Source organism: Mustela lutreola, chromosome 4 (genome assembly GCF_030435805.1).
Source record: "Mustela lutreola isolate mMusLut2 chromosome 4, mMusLut2.pri, whole genome shotgun sequence".
Classification (NCBI taxonomy): domain Eukaryota; kingdom Metazoa; phylum Chordata; class Mammalia; order Carnivora; family Mustelidae; genus Mustela; species Mustela lutreola.
Window position 1 is genome coordinate 197,671,911 of NC_081293.1, and position 15,484 is coordinate 197,687,394.

The 15,484-nt window shown below is 49.4% G+C and overlaps 1 protein-coding gene across 13 annotated transcripts in view; it reads right to left on the reverse strand.

Moving 5' to 3' along the window:
• Positions 1 to 10,648: 10,648 nt before the first annotated feature.
• The window catches only part of KMT2C (lysine methyltransferase 2C), a 270,064-nt gene continuing 265,228 nt past the window's right edge, over positions 10,649 to 15,484 (reverse strand). For all 13 annotated transcript variants that reach the window (XM_059172325.1, XM_059172332.1, XM_059172320.1 and 10 more), the window contains 4 exons: positions 15,238 to 15,354; positions 14,564 to 14,637; positions 14,206 to 14,314; positions 10,649 to 12,573 (listed from right to left, as the gene is read on the reverse strand). In XM_059172325.1, coding sequence (XP_059028308.1) covers positions 12,481 to 12,573; positions 14,206 to 14,314; positions 14,564 to 14,637; positions 15,238 to 15,354 — 393 coding nt within the window. In that variant the 3' untranslated portion in view covers positions 10,649 to 12,480. The remainder of the gene's footprint in view (positions 12,574 to 14,205; positions 14,315 to 14,563; positions 14,638 to 15,237; positions 15,355 to 15,484) is intronic.

A 15,484-nucleotide genomic window follows, 5' to 3' on the forward strand; every position in this document is an offset into this window, starting at 1 on the left:
AAGCTTCCAGGACAAACAAAAACTGAAAGAATTTGCAAACACCAAACCAGCTCTACAGGAAATATTGAAAGGGGTCCTCTAAGCAAAGAGAGATCCTAAAAGTAGTAGATCAGAAAGAAACAGAGACAATATACAGTAACAGTCACCTTACAGGCAATACAATGGCATTAAATTCTTATCTCTCAATAGTTACCCTGAATGTTAATGGGCTAAATGCCCCAATCAAAAGACACAGGGTATCAGAATGGATTAAAAAAAAAAAAAAAACCATCAGTATGTTGCCTAAAAGAAACTCATTTTAGACCCAAAGAGACCTCCAGATTTAAAGTGAGGGGGTGGAAAACAATGTACCATGCTAATGGACATCAGAAGAAAGCTGGGGTGGCAATCCTTATATCAGATCAATTAGATTTTAAGCCAAAGACTATAATAAGAGATGAGGAAGAACACTACATCATACACAAAGGGTCTGTCCAACAAGAAAACCTAACAATTTTAAATATCTATGCCCCTAACATGGAAGCAGCCAACTATATAAACCAATTAATAACAAAATCAAAGAAATACATCGACAATAATATAATAGTAGGGGACTTTAACACTCCCCTCACTAAAATGGACAGATATCTAAGCAAAAGATCAACAAGGAAATAAAGGCCTTAAGTGACACACTGGAACAGATGGACATCACAGATATATTCAGAACATTCCATCCCAAAGCAACAGAATATACATTCTTGTCTAGTGCACATGGAACCTTCTCCAGAATAGATCACATCCTGGGTCATAAATCAGATCTCAACTGGTATCAAAAGATTGGGATCATTCCCTGCATATTTTCAGACCACAGTGCTCTGAAGCTAGAACTCAATCACAAGAGGAAATTTGGAAAGAACCCAAATACATGGAGACTAAACAGCATCCTTCTAAAAAATGAATGGGTCAACAACGAAATTAAAGAAGAATTGAAAATATTCATGGAAAAAAATGATAATGAAAACACAACGGTTCAAAATCTGTGGGACACAACAAAGGCAGTCCTTAGAGGAAAATATATATCGATACAAGCCTTTCTCAAGAAACAAGAAAGGTCTCAAATACACAACCTAACCCTACACCTAAAGGAGCTGGAGAAAGAACAACAAAGAAAGCCTAAACCCAGTAGGAGAAGAGAAATCATAAAGATCAGAGCAGAAATCAATGAAATAGAAACTAAAAAACAATAGAACAAATCAAAGAAACTAGGAGCTGTTTCTTTGAAAGAATAAGATTGATAAACCCCTGATCAGACTTATCAAAAATAAAAGAGAAAGGACCCAAATAAATAAAATCATGAATGAAAAGAGGAGAGATCACAACCAACACCAAAGAAATACAAACAATTATAAGAACATACTATGAGCAACTCTACGCCAACAAATTCGACAATCTGGAAGAAATGGATACATTTCTAGAGCCATATAAACTACCACAACTGAACCAGGAAGAAATAGAAAACCTGAACAGACCCATAACCAGTAAGGAGACTGAAGCAGTCATCAAAAATCTCCAAACAAATAAAAGTACAAGGCCAGACGGCTTCCCAGGGGAATTCTACCAAACATTTAAAGAAGAATTAATTCTTATTCTCCTGAAAATGTTCTAAAAAATAGAAATGGAAGGAAAACTTCCAAACTCATTTTATGAGGCCGGCATCACCTTGATCCCCAAACCAGACAAGAATCCCATCAAAAAAGAGAATTACAGACCAATATCCTTGATGAACACAGATGCGAAAATTCTCACCAAAATGCTGGCCAGTAGGATCCAACAGTACATTAAAAGGATTATTCACCAAGACCAAGAGGGATTTATTCCAGAGCTGCAAGGTTGGTTCAACATCCACAAATCAATCCATGTGATATAATACATTAATAAAAGAAAGAATAAGAACCATATGATACTCTCAATAGATGCTGAAAAAGCATTTGACAAAGTGCAGCATCCCTTCTTGATTAAAACTCTTCAAAGCGTAGGGATGGAGGGCACATACCTCAATATTATCAAAGCCATCTATGAAAAACCCACTGCAAATATCATTCTCAATGGAGAAAAACTGAAAGCTTTTCTGCTAAGGTCAGGAATACGGCAAGGATGTCTGTTATCACCACTGCTGTTCAACATAGTACTAGAAGTCCTACCCTCAGCAATCAGACAACAAAAAGAAATTAAAGGCATCCAAATTGGCAAAGAAAAAAAGTCAAACTATCACTCTTTGCAGATGATATGATACTAAATGTGGAAAACCCAAAAGACTCCATTCCAAAACTGCTAGAACTTGTACAGGAATTCAGTAAAGTGTCAGGATATAAAGTCAGTGCACAGAAATAAGTTGCATTTCTTTACACTAACAACAAGACAGAGGAAAGAAATTAAGGAGTCAATCCCATTTACAATTGCACCCCAAACCATAAGATACCTAGGAATAAACCTAACCAAAGAGGCACAGAATCTATACTCAAAACTATAAAGTACTCATGAAAGAAATTGAGGAAGACACAAAGAAATGGAAAAATGTTCCATGCTTATGGACTGGAAGAACAAATATTGTGAAAATGTCTATGCTACCTCAAGCAATCTACACATTTAATGCAATTCCTATCAAAATCCCATCCATTTTTTTCAAAGAAATAGAACAAACAATCCTAGAATTTATATGGAACCAGAAAAGACCTCGAATAGCCAAAGGAATATTGAAAAAGAAAGCCAAAGTTGGTGGCATCACAATTCCAGACTTCAAGCTCTATTACAAAGCTATCATCATCAAGACAGCATGGTACTGGCACAAAAACAGACACATCAATCAATGGAACAGAATAGAGAGCCCAGAAATAGACCCTCAACTCTATGGTCAACTAATCTTCGACAAAGCAGGGAGGAATGTCCAATGGAAAAGAGACAGCCTCTTCAACAAATGTGCTGGGAAAATTGGACAGCCACATGCATAAAAATGAATTTGGACTATTTCCTTATACCACACACAAAAATAGACTCTAAATGGATGAAGGACCTCAATGTGAGACAGGAATCCATCAAAATCCTTGAGGAGAACACAGGCAGCAACCTCTTTGACCTCAGCTGCAGCAACTTCTTCCTAGGAACATCACCACAGACAACAGAAACAGGGGCAAAAATGAACAATTGGGATTTCATCAAGATCAAAAACTTTTGCACAGCCAAGGGAACAGTTAACAAAACCAAAAGACAACTGAGAGAATGGGGGAAGATATTTGCAAACGACATATCAGATAAGGGGCTAGTATCCAAAATCTATAAAGAGCTTAGCAAACTTAACACCCAAATAACAAATAATCCAATCATGAAATGGGCAGAAGACATGAACACACACTTCTGCAAGGAAGACATCCAGATGGCCAACAGACATATGAAAAAGTGCTCCACATCACTGGGCATCAGGGAAATACAAATCAAAACCACAATGAGATATCACCTCACACCAGTCAGAATGGCTAAAATTAACAAGTCAAGAAGTGACAGATGCTGGCAAGGATGCGGAGAGAGGGGAACCCTCCTACACTGTTGGTGGGAATGCAAGCTGGTGCAACCACTCTGGAAAACAGTGTGGAGTTTTCTCAAAAAACTGAAAATAGAGCTACCCTATGACCCAGCGATTGCACTACTGGGTATATATCCTAAAGATACAAAGATGGTGCTCTGAAGGGGCACATGCACCCAAATGTTTATAGCAGAAATGTCCACAATAGCCAAACTATGAAAAGAACCTAGATGTCCATCAACAGCTGAATGGATAAGGAAGATGTGGTATATATACACAACGGAATACTATGCAGCCATCAAAAGAAATCTTCCCATTTGTGACGACGTGGATGGAACTAGAGCGTATCATGCTTAGTGAAATAAACCAATCAGAGAAAGACAACTATCATATGATCTCCCTGATACGAGGAAGTGGAGATACAATGTGGGGGTCTGGGGGGGTAGGAAAAGAAAAAAATGAAAGAAGGTGGGATTGGGAGGGACACAAACCATAAAAGACTCAATCTCAAAAAACAGCCTGAGGATTGCTGGGGGGAGGGGGAGGGGGTGGCGATATGGACACGGGGGAGGGCATGTGCTACGGTGCGTGCTGTGAAGTGTGTAAACCTGGCGACTCACAGACCTGTGCCCCCGGGGATGAAAATACATTATATATTTATTTAAAAAATTAAAAGTATCGATAAAGCTGACAGACCTCTGACGAGAAACAAAAACAGACATGAGTTCTGCGCTGCAGAGGGAGGTCAGCTGGCGCGGGCGGGGGCACGGGCCGGCGCGGCGGCGTCTCCCCGAGCACACGGCCCGCCGCGGCCCCGCAGGATTCCCGGCCCCGGCCCCGCAGCCTCGTCCACACGCAACTGCGCGCGGGTTCGGAGCCGCCGGAGGCCTCAGCGCGGCGCCGAGCCGCGTCCGGACACCCGTCGGCCGGCGAGCGGGTCCGCGGCCGCCTCCGGCCCAGCGGGCGCTTCCGAGCCGGGCGGCGGCGACACGAGCCGCGGCGGGGCCCGTGAGGCTCCGCCGCCGCCGCCGCCGCCGCCGCCCGACACACTCCGGAAAGGCAACGCCGCGGTGCCCGGAGCCTGCGGGCGGCGGCGGACCGAGGAGGAAGCAGAGAGCTGTCGGTCCTCGGAACTGCCGCGCGACACCAAGTGCGCGACACCAAGTGCGCGACACCGCGCGTCCGAGCCGCAGGACACACGCCGAGACGGACGACGCGAGTCTGGGCTGCGGGGGACACCGGCGCGGCCGCGCAGAGCGCCGGGCTGCCGGGGCCGCGCGTCCGGCCCACCCGCCCCGTCTGGCGGCTCCGCGGCGACGACGGCCGCGTTCAGCCCGCGAGCCCGACGCCTCACACAGAGCGGATCCCCGGAAACAAGGCGCTTCTGCCGAGAAGCGGACACCCGAAGAGCCCGAGAGCTCCCACGTGCATTGAACCTGCGGTTCAAAAACCTTCCCACAAGGAGAACTCCAGGCACAGACGGATTCGCAAACGAATTCCATCAGACAGTGGAGAAAAAATTACACCAATAAAACACAACTGCTTCTGGAAAACTTTGTCAATTTTTGATATTATAAAGCCTTAACTATTCATTCAGAAGCAGTACACCGTAAGCCTTCAGACCAGCATCCTTCATGCATATAGAAGCGAAACTTCCTTATAAAATACTAGCAAAGCACATCCAGCAATGTGTAAAAAGGATAATACATTATCAACAAAAGGGTTTTATCCCAGTGTATAAGGTTCCTTCAACATTAGACAATTTAGTTTATGATGTTACTATGGAAGAAAAGGCATGATCATGCAGAAAAAAATATTTGACGGATTCAACACTCATCTACAACAAGAACTCAGTAAAGCAGGAATGGCAGGAAAAGTCCTCAGCCTGATAAAGGGCATCTATAAGAAAAAAAAGACTGGGTTTGGAACAAGGCGAGAATGCCTATACTTATGACTTCCATTCAACACTAGCGGCGAAGGCCTTAGCCAGCACAGTAAGCAACTCAATAAAAGGTATATTCATTGGAAAAATAAAAGTGTATTTGCAGACCATAATTGAAATTAGAAAATCACAAGGAATTTTCAAAAATACTACTAGACACACTAAGGGAGTTTATCAAGAGCACAAAATAAAAGGTAAATATAAAAATGAATTGTACTTCTATAGAACCGATTTAGAATGGAAAATAATGGTATTGCAGTTTACAATAGTTAAAAAACATGAAAGTGTAAGACTTATGCAATGGAATGCACAAAATATTGCTGAAAGAAAACCCAACTAGAGAACTGTATACTCTATTCATGGACCAGAAAATATCCTTAGGATGTTAATTCTCCCAAAGTTTGATCTACAAAATGCCTACAATCCTAGCAGGCTTTTTGTAGAAGTTCACAGCCTCATTTTAAATTTACATGGAAATGTACCTAAGAGAGGCCAAAATAAATTTGAAAGAATAAATTTGTAAAGAGTAAGACTGGAGGCCTTGCACTAGAATTCAAGACTCACAGTGACATTGGCTTATGGATAATGAGTGACCGGTAGAACAAGGATCGATCAACATAAGGGGCACCTGGGGGGTGGCTCAGTCGCTTGAGTGTCTGATTCTTGGTTTCAGCTCAGATCATGATCTCAGGGTTGTGGGATGTGGCCCATGTTGGGCCCTGTGCTCAGTGTAGAATCTGCTTGAGATTCTCTCCTCCAACCCCCTAAGATAAAAATCTAAAAAAACAAAAAACAAACAAAAAAAAACCACCACCACTGAATATGGGCACTTTTTTCTAAAGCAGCCATGGAAAAACACAACAAACGGCGCTGGAAGAATTACATATGCTTGTGGACAGAAATGAAATCTGACCCTACTTTACACCCTACGCGAAGACTGCGTGATGCTGAGTCACGAACCAAAACAGAAACAAACCGTAGCGCTTCCAGAAGAAACTGAAGATGATCTTCGTGATTTTAGGGTAGGCAAAGATTTCTTAATGCATTGAAAGGACTAGTCATAAAGGATTAAGGAATTGGATTTGATCAAAATAAAAAGCTTCTGCTCAAGACAACATTGGCGGGGGGGCGGGGGGGGGAGGTAAGCAACACAACCATATCCAGAGTGTATGAATGTCCTTTTAAAATTCAATTTAAAAACGCCAATTTTTAAAACGGGCAAACTACCTGAGTAGACCATTTGCCAAAACTCTGTAAATGGCTCAGCGTGTGAAAAGGTGTTCCGTGCCGTAGTCATGAGGGAAACACAGGATAAAACACAGACACCCCTTCCCGCCCACTAAAATGGCCACGGGGGAGTGACAGGGAAGGCTGTCGCAGCGCATGTCCGATGAGACACCAAAACCCAAGGATGCATCGCGAGGTAGTCCCGATCTCGAAAACAGCGGGGTTAGGCCGGCGGCCGTAAGACCTGGGTCACCCGCGCCCGTGCGGCCACAGGAGGAGCCAGGAGCAGAGCATGCGGCGGATCCGAGCCCCAGAACAGGGCGGCGACGGGCTTTCCCCGGAACACGGTGGCGCACGGTGGCGCACGGTGGCAGATGCGCACGGCAGGCAGCCGCGCGGGATCTCCGGGCTCCCCGGGGACGCGGCAGCGCCTCTGGACGCGTGACGCTGCTGCCGGGACTTTCGGGTCGGGGCCGGGAGCCCGGAGGAGCCGCTGGGAATCGAGGCTGAGCCGGCAGGGCTGACGGAGAGAGAGGAGGGGTGAAGCTCGGCGCGCGAGGGAGGGAATCCGGGTCTCCCCAGCCAAGGCTCCTGGGGAAGCTTCGGAGCCGCACCTACGAAGTCGGGAAAACGTCAGGCCCCGGCCAAGGAGCAGCCGCGGCGGTCCCGGGCCAATCCCACACGGAGCCACTGGACGCGGGGGACGGACGCGCCGGCGGAGGAAGACCCCGTCGGTGGCCTCCGTGCCGCGTGGGAAAACCCGGCCCTGCCCCGGCCGCGGCCCCTGAGCCTCGCGGCCCCCCGGCGTGCGGAGGCTCCTCCGACGGCGGTTCCTGGGGCGCCCGCGGGTCTCCGCACGGAGGCTGCCGCGGCCCAGGGACAGCGTCGGGCGGGGGGCCGGGGCTCGGTCCCACGCTCGGTCCCACGGCCCGCCCCGCGCTCCGCCCCGTGCTCGGCCCGCGCCCTCGGCCGCCACCGCTCCTTCCTCCGTTCACAGACACCACGTGACAGGAAAGGCCAGTTTCACGCAGAGCCTGGCCCCTCAGAAGTGCGACAGGGCTCAAGCGGGCGTTCGAAATTTTAAAAATTAGTTGAGAAATGATTACAAAGGAACATGGGATGAAGGAACATGACATACATAATAATGCCTTGAAAAGAAACAGAATTAGGAGGGAAATTTTAAGTCAAAAAGAATGGAGAAAAGTTTTCCTTCTGTCCAAGAGGGAACAAGCGGATCTGGGCTTGTCCTGGGCCGGGCGTCTAGAAAAGCAGAAAACACACAGGCGACTGTCGCGCCTGGCTGGCAGGGGCCGCAGGATGGGCTCCCAGTAACACGGTGGACTCCAAGCCCCCGAGACGGTTCCAGACGCGGTGGAGGAACGCGGCGGGGGGCCGGCCTCCAAGAGAGGCTGCCAGTGGCACCAGGAGGCGGCCAGAGCAGCAGGACATGCAGGACAGAACATGCAGGACAGCACGTGTCCACGGCCTCTGCCGAGTCTGGCCGCCTACGCGTCTGCGCACAGGTGCCCGTGACTCCCCGAGACCCTGCTGAGGACAAGGTCAAGGAAAGAGCAAGTCCCAGGGACGATCACGCGGGGCTGATCTAGCAACAGCCCAGTGGGGACATCCGGGACATCCAGTATGTTCCCCAAAGGGCCACACTGCAGTACTGGGGCTGACTTACTCTTAACCTCTTGGCTTCGCGGCTCAGGTCACAATGTCAGGGTTGTGAGACTGAGCCCCGCATCAGGCTCTGCGCTCAGCTGGGAGTCTGCTTGAGAGTCTCTCTCCCTCTCCATCGGCCCCTCCCTCCCATGTGCCCCCATGCCCTCCCAAATAAAATCTTTTAATAACTAAATTAGGCGCATCCAAAAAATGTGTAAAGAACAAGCTTTGAAAGGAGGAAAGTGATTCTCAGCTACTGGCGGAATAAAGTCTAACAGCCTTTGAATACAACACAGTCCGGCACTCAACAACATACAAGCACAAATTCTGGAATCTGAGAAAGTTAACCAGACACGGAAAGGCAGGAAAATGTGACCTGTCACCAGGAGTAAACATCCATCAGCAAGATGGGCTCAGAAATTAAAGGGACAATAGAATTAGCAGGAATCATATTAAAAATAGCTCTCACACGCAGGCTTCGTGTGCCAAAACCTGGACAGGACAGTTTCAGTATGAGGAACGCATCGTCAAAAGGGTCACGCAAACAAGGCAAACCTGAGTTACTGTCACACGCCCCCAGGCTACAGAAACAAGATGACCAGAGCCACATGGTGGCCCTGGCTGGACCCTGGAACAGAGGAGTGACCAGCTTCCTTGGGCACGTGGCACACAGCCCTTCAGCTTCCCTGTGAGGCCCCCCAGCGTGGCTCCTGGGAAGCTGGGGGCAGGCGCTGGTGGCCCCGCTGGACGCCAGCAAAGGCATCTCTGGGGAGGCCTGGTCAGGAGGTGGCAGCGCGTTGCCCAAAGGAAACACGGTCTCTCTTCCCCTCACACGGCGAGGTGAAGGGAGCGCCTCTCGTGTCGGAGCTGCACGTGGGACACCGGGCCGCCCTGCTCTGCGGAACTGCTGGGGCGCAGGGCCTCTCGATGCCACAGGGCGCCCGTGTCCGTGCAGATGGGTCCAGATGACATCTGTGACCTTGAGCTTCTCTTTTCCTGGTGTTCGCTGGCAGCCGCCGGCCTGGCTTGCAGACGTTGGGGAAGTTGAGCCCGGGCTGGTGTTAGGGCGCCAGTTCCTGAGCTCCTCCAGGCGCTCTTGGCTGTGAGCCCGAGGGCCACCGTGGAGCTGCGGTTTCCTGGAAGAGATCTTTCAGGAGCTGTTTCTCAGATGGAGAACACGTCCCTTTTTAAAGCTCAGTAAACGGGCCACGCACTTTTAGGGACAAGATCACAGCAGGGAGGTGGGAGGAAAGCCGGGAGGCAGCGGAGGGCCACACACCCGGGGTCAGCTCCGAGACAGTGGTCAAGTGCGCCCAGCACAAGGAACTGAACGGGCCGGGACACACCTGCTGCCTTCGGGAGCACGTGACCAGAGGAATGGTGTCTGCCTGGTGACCGGAGGAGGGCAGGAGGGGCCCGGGTGGGGACGGAGAGGAAGGGCCCGCACCTCGGAAGAGCAGGGGTCCTTCTGCAAAGCGGTCAGACCACGTACGAGTCCCCTCGAAGGACAGCCTCGGCCTCGCTGCATGGGCTCGGCTCCCGCTCCGCAGCCCCGCCGCCCCCGCAGAGCGCCAGCTCACCTTCTGCGCGGTCAGGGTCACGGCGCTCCCGTGGCTGGTACCAGCGATCCGGGAGGAGGCCGCACCGGGGGGGGGGGGGGGGGGGGGGCCGCCTGGCAACCTGGCGCAGACCCGAGCCCTCGGGCCCACCGAAGCGCCAGACTCGCGAATGGGAGACGCTGCAGAATATTTTTAAAACCTTTTTGTCAGAGAAGTGCTTTGAGAGTTTCTATAAAACCACGCAGTATAAAAGCCCGTTATTTTAGGGTGTTCATGAAGCACAAGCTAAAAACTGGTTTTAGAAACTGTGAGGGGGATTCGGAGCTATTTTAATTCTTAGCAATCCCCTTCAGTGTCAAATACATCCAGTACGACAGGAATCGAGTCTACCACTGAATTCGTCCGAAAAAGGCTGCCCCCCCCAAACCCCAGAAGACTCAATTTAACAAACAAACAGAGACTTTAATCAAGGGAACGGGGCACCTTGGCAAACACCCTTCAGGAGAAACCCAAGTTCCCCTCCTTGTTCAGCGGCAGGGAACAGTCTCTCCAGCCGGAAGGAGCCTCGAACTTACACGTCAACTTATCTGAAAAGAGAGCGGCCCGAGCTGATGACCTCACACGCCGGGAGCCGAAGGCTGAGCCCCCGCGCCGGAGCTCCGGCCAGACAGCGGGCAGGGCCGACACACACGCAGGCGCTTGTATAGATGTAAAATATTTTATTTGTAAATGGTGATCTTCTAAATCTGTGTCCACAAATTCCAAAACCCATAACACTCTGTATACTTCAAAAAATTCAATTTTTGCCAACATTAGGTACTATTATACAGAACAGAAAACAAAAACCCGGTAAGACAAATACTGGTAAGATGTCAGAATATTGTACAAGAGAAGAAAAATATTCAAGAAACAAATTTCATACAGCTATTTATCAAGAGAAAAATATATACAATTGATTTATTCTGTAAGATAAAAATACATCATGCCATATACATTACAAGTTCAGAACTGCGTCACTGATATACCAACAGTTTACAGCCCACTTGAATTGTGCACACAAAAACTTCATTTATACTTAGTCTGTGAAGTGTCAGTACCAGAATTTTAAGTACAAAATAAAAAGCTAACCTGGTTCAAAATGCTGATTAAGTTTCTACAAGCAAACACAAAACAGTGTGTTTTTTTAATTAAAGAAATGTAAACAAACAGTTCATACAAACACATTTTAAAATTACATCTCCCGAAATCCTATCGTTGGGGTCCCGCAGCTGCAAGCGTGACCACAACGCTTGTTTTTTTTTTTCCTTTTCAAATTTTTATGTTGAACAGAAGGCTAGAGTTAGGCTGGAGTCCTGCTACATGATCTAGTATGTTTACATGATTCTCTGTAGCTCGAAACAAAGTTCTAGTCAAAACTACGTCCGCTGAAGAAAAGTTCAGCCTCCATTTGGGTGTATTTTTAAGCATTATTCACAGTTATCACAAATTGTAAGCACAAAAAAACCTGACTGAAGAAGTAGGGATGCAACAATATAATATGAAAAAGTTAGTTTAAATTACCAAAACAGCTATAAAAGTCGTAGTCATAGCCTACACTCCGTTCTATCAGAAGGTGTATAAAACAATTGAGTACTAATAGACCGTAGTTTCCAAAAAACCCCAAATGCTCTAGGCTGAAATTTTGGTTATTACATAATTATAACGGCGTATTTAAGAACACAAAATTATACTGTGACATCCCTAGGAACATCTTATAAGCACCCGAGCTGCTGCAGAGCCTGGTAGCATTTGGTCAATACTATTTTTATACTGTATTTTTTTCTCAAAATATTTACATATTTGTACAAAGTAACAGGGCCTGTTAGTTCTGCAGGTAACAGCAGCAGCTTGGCTTTCTTCTAACTTTTATTTAAAAATAGCTTCATTCACTTATTCAATAATAAATACAAAAAGTTTCTCTTATTTTACAGAAATCAAAAACTACAATAAACTGACTCATGGAATCAAGTATTTAAATGTATTTTAGTGCAAGTTATTACCCCTTAGCTCTATCCCTAAGGAAGTCATTTCAGTACATTCCTTGTTCAGTGGTGTCTACTTTATTTTAAAAAATCTTTAAGTTAGAGGGCCTGCCCCTGTTTCAGATAAGGCCGTGGCCAGCACTTCGGGCGCCCCGCCTCCTTTCGCTGGTGATCTCAGTCTGTACATTCATAGGAAGCCCCCAGCCCGGGGCAGGGCAGCCAGCGGCTCTTCGCCCCAGTCAAAGTGTCTCCTCAGCGAGACGCAAAAACACAAAACAAAACAAAACCCACCCACAGAAAGAAGGAGGAAAGAAAGAAGAAGAAAACAAAAGTGCTGGACTGCTCTGAGGTCCTGGTCCGCCCCGGAGGGCCGAGGGAATCAGAACTCCCAGAGGCGAGTTTTCAGAAAGTCATAAAACAGGAAACAAAATCTCTTTCCGTCTGCGAAATTCCACTGGTGTGTCAATCGCTCCTTCCTAGGGACAAGCCGCCGCCGAGGCCGCGAGGCGCTCAGTTCATCCACTTCCGGCAGTTCACGGCCCCGCAGTGACACGGAATCTTGTGCTGGTCGTCTTCGAAGTCGAACTTATAGTCATAGCAAAGCTGCCCACCAAAGACACAGCGTGAGAGAGGCCGGGCTGGGGGGCCGGGGGGGGGCTCACCTGCCCGATCTCAGAACCAGCCGCACAGCGGACCAGCAGAGGACCCCGCGCGGACAGAAGCCCTCCTGCGCTCACCAGGGGACAGGCACGGCAGGGGACATCGTGCTCGGGCCGCGCCACATGGGGGGAGGGGACCGGCTGGAGAGAGCCGCGTTCCCACACCCCCTCGCGGGTCCCCCGACCTCATCTGCCGGTGGGGCCACACCTCGGGGAGGGACCGACCGCCCCACCCCCACCAGCGGACAGCTTTGCTTCCTCCTGCCTCACTTAGAAGAAGGTCTCGGAAAGTCTACTTAGGGTCATCGAGTCACTCGGCATCTCAGAGCAGCTGCTGCCGCGGCCACCGGGGCTCCTTGTGCCTCCCAGCCCCGGGCCCGCCCTCCCGGACGCGCCTCCAACTCCCCCGGGTCCTTCTGGCCCAAACGTCCTAAGCGACATCAACACGTCCGCTCTGCGCTGCAAGGGGAGACCCCGGCGTGTACGGGCAGCTCCTCCCGGCTGCCCAGCCGTGTGCCCCGCTGCTGGGCACTGGCGGGCTCTGCAGGGAGACGCCACCGTTTCGTGTAAATGCAGCGGCGGCTCGGGGAAGCCAAGCCACCCGCTCAAGGGTCCTCAGGCGGGCCCGGGAAGGAAGGACCCGGGGCTCAGGGGTCTCCGTGCGTCCCAACGGCCCTGGTGGTCGCCGGCACCATGCTGGGTTCTCAAATACTTTGATTTAAAAAAGGGATTTCCAAAAAATGACCAAAAAATACAAGAAATCATTGCAGAGGGGGCTTTCAACAAAGACTCTCCGGCCCCTGATCCCCCACCCAGGAGAAGCTCCTACAGAAACCCACACTGCTCAGCAGCACACAGAGCACCGGGAAATGTGTGCTAATCGCGTCTGTGGAAGACAAATTCGGGGAACGTAAGCAAGTGCTCTAGACCAGAAATAACCTTAACAGGTGAAAGTCATCCATGCGCCCGGAGAAACAAACGTCAAGTTCAACACCTAGCATTTTAAAGAAGAGACACAACTGTACCCAAAGAGCCAAACTCTTTGAAACTCTGTTGAGAAAGTCTGTAAGCTTGTGCCGTGAGCTGAGTGTGCAGACTGGCCATCCAGAGCCCCGTGCTGCCCCCGACGGGCCGCCTACAGCCCTCCGTGGCCTCACGTGAGCGTCACGTTCCCGGGGACCACAGAGCCTACAATCCCAGGACAGTCTCCACACATCAGTGGGATGACAGGCAGAATCTTTAAAGAGAGGGATCCTGTCAGTCTGTGACCAAGCGGTCTAGCAGGAGCCTGAGGACACGGGAAAGTGATGCCCCGTGGGTGCTGCGGGGATATGCGGAGTTTGGGGAGCACGGGGGGAGGGCCGTGGGGGGAGCTGTAGTCCACACATCCAATGCTGCCACGAGGAGGAAGGCGACCCTTGACGGTCCCGGGTGAAGTGACAGGGTTGTGCCCTCTGACCCACAAGGAGACTTTTTCTAGTGCTGAAGCCCTGGACAAGCCCCAGGCCAGCCGCCGTGCTAGGCAGCGAGCTGCGCGGGGACTACGGGCGGAGCAGCCGGGAGCCCGCACGCTTACCTCTTCTCCTTTCTGGATCCTCCGGCTGGAGCTGATGATGATTTTGTGTCCTCTCTCAAAAGTCACCACTTCAGCCACACAGTTGGGAGCACACGAATGGTTGATGTATCTGCAAGCCATTTCAGAAAACTATTTATTACGGAACAGCCGGAAGAAACTTTCCAAACATTCAGCTCATAGCGAAAACTTTCTCCTAATTACATTTCTACCTGCCTGTTCATAGAACAAGAACAAACACACAATTTCAAATGAAAATTATTTTCAAAGCGTATCTGCCCTGAATTTTTAATCGTGGAGGCCGCTGTGGGCACGTGGACCCCCTGGGCAGAACCTCCTCGCCCAGCTTCCCGCTGCTCACCTGGCAGGCCCTCCTGTGAGTGTCGCGTCGATCACGTGGTCATTATCCATGCGGAACATGTACACGCCACGGTTCTGAAAAAGAAAAGTCAGAAATTCCTCCACGTGCAAGTTCAGAGCCGGAAGACTCAGCCGGAGGTGAACGGAGACACAGCCTGTGCTGTGGGGCCACACAATCACGTCAGGGGACATGTAAGCACACGGTGCGAATGGAAATCCAACGCATCGGGACGCCGCTTGGGACCCCAGGCTCATCAGTCTACAGCTGTCTCTATGTGAGCACGCACACTGACCAGACAGAGCGAGACGGATGGTAAAACAAGGAAAACACAAGAATATCCCGATGTTAAGTAAAAAAAAAAATCTTTAAAAAAAGGGAAAAAAAGGAGGGGGCTGCTGGGCGGCTCAGTGGGTTAAGCGTCTGCCTTCGCCTCAGGTCACGATCCCTGGATCCTGGGATCGAGTCCCGCATCGGGCTCCCTGCTCAGCGGGGAGCCTGCTTCCCTCTGCCCCTCGCCGTGCTCGTGCTCTCTCGCACACACACGCCTCCCTCTCAAATTCAAAAAAAGTATCCAGATGTGGCTTCCGTTCAAAACTGAGCCTCACAGGACAGTGCAACTTGGCCTTGTTTCCAGCTTTTCGATGGCAAAGGGACAGAAGACAGCCGGCTCTTACCTGAGACTCATACAGCTTCTCTTTCCTGTTTGCAACTTCATTTCGAATGATCGTGCCGATGTACTCGATGACCATGGTGTGCTTCTCGATGTCCCTGGCAGCATACAGGCCCAGCCCCTGTGGAGAAAACAAATAAAAAATGGAAAAAAAGAGTGTGTGTATGTACTTTAAAAATCACTTTGATTTCTTGGACAACAAACCTGACTCCCTTTCATACAAAGGCCACATCAAAGGCCACACTGAAGAA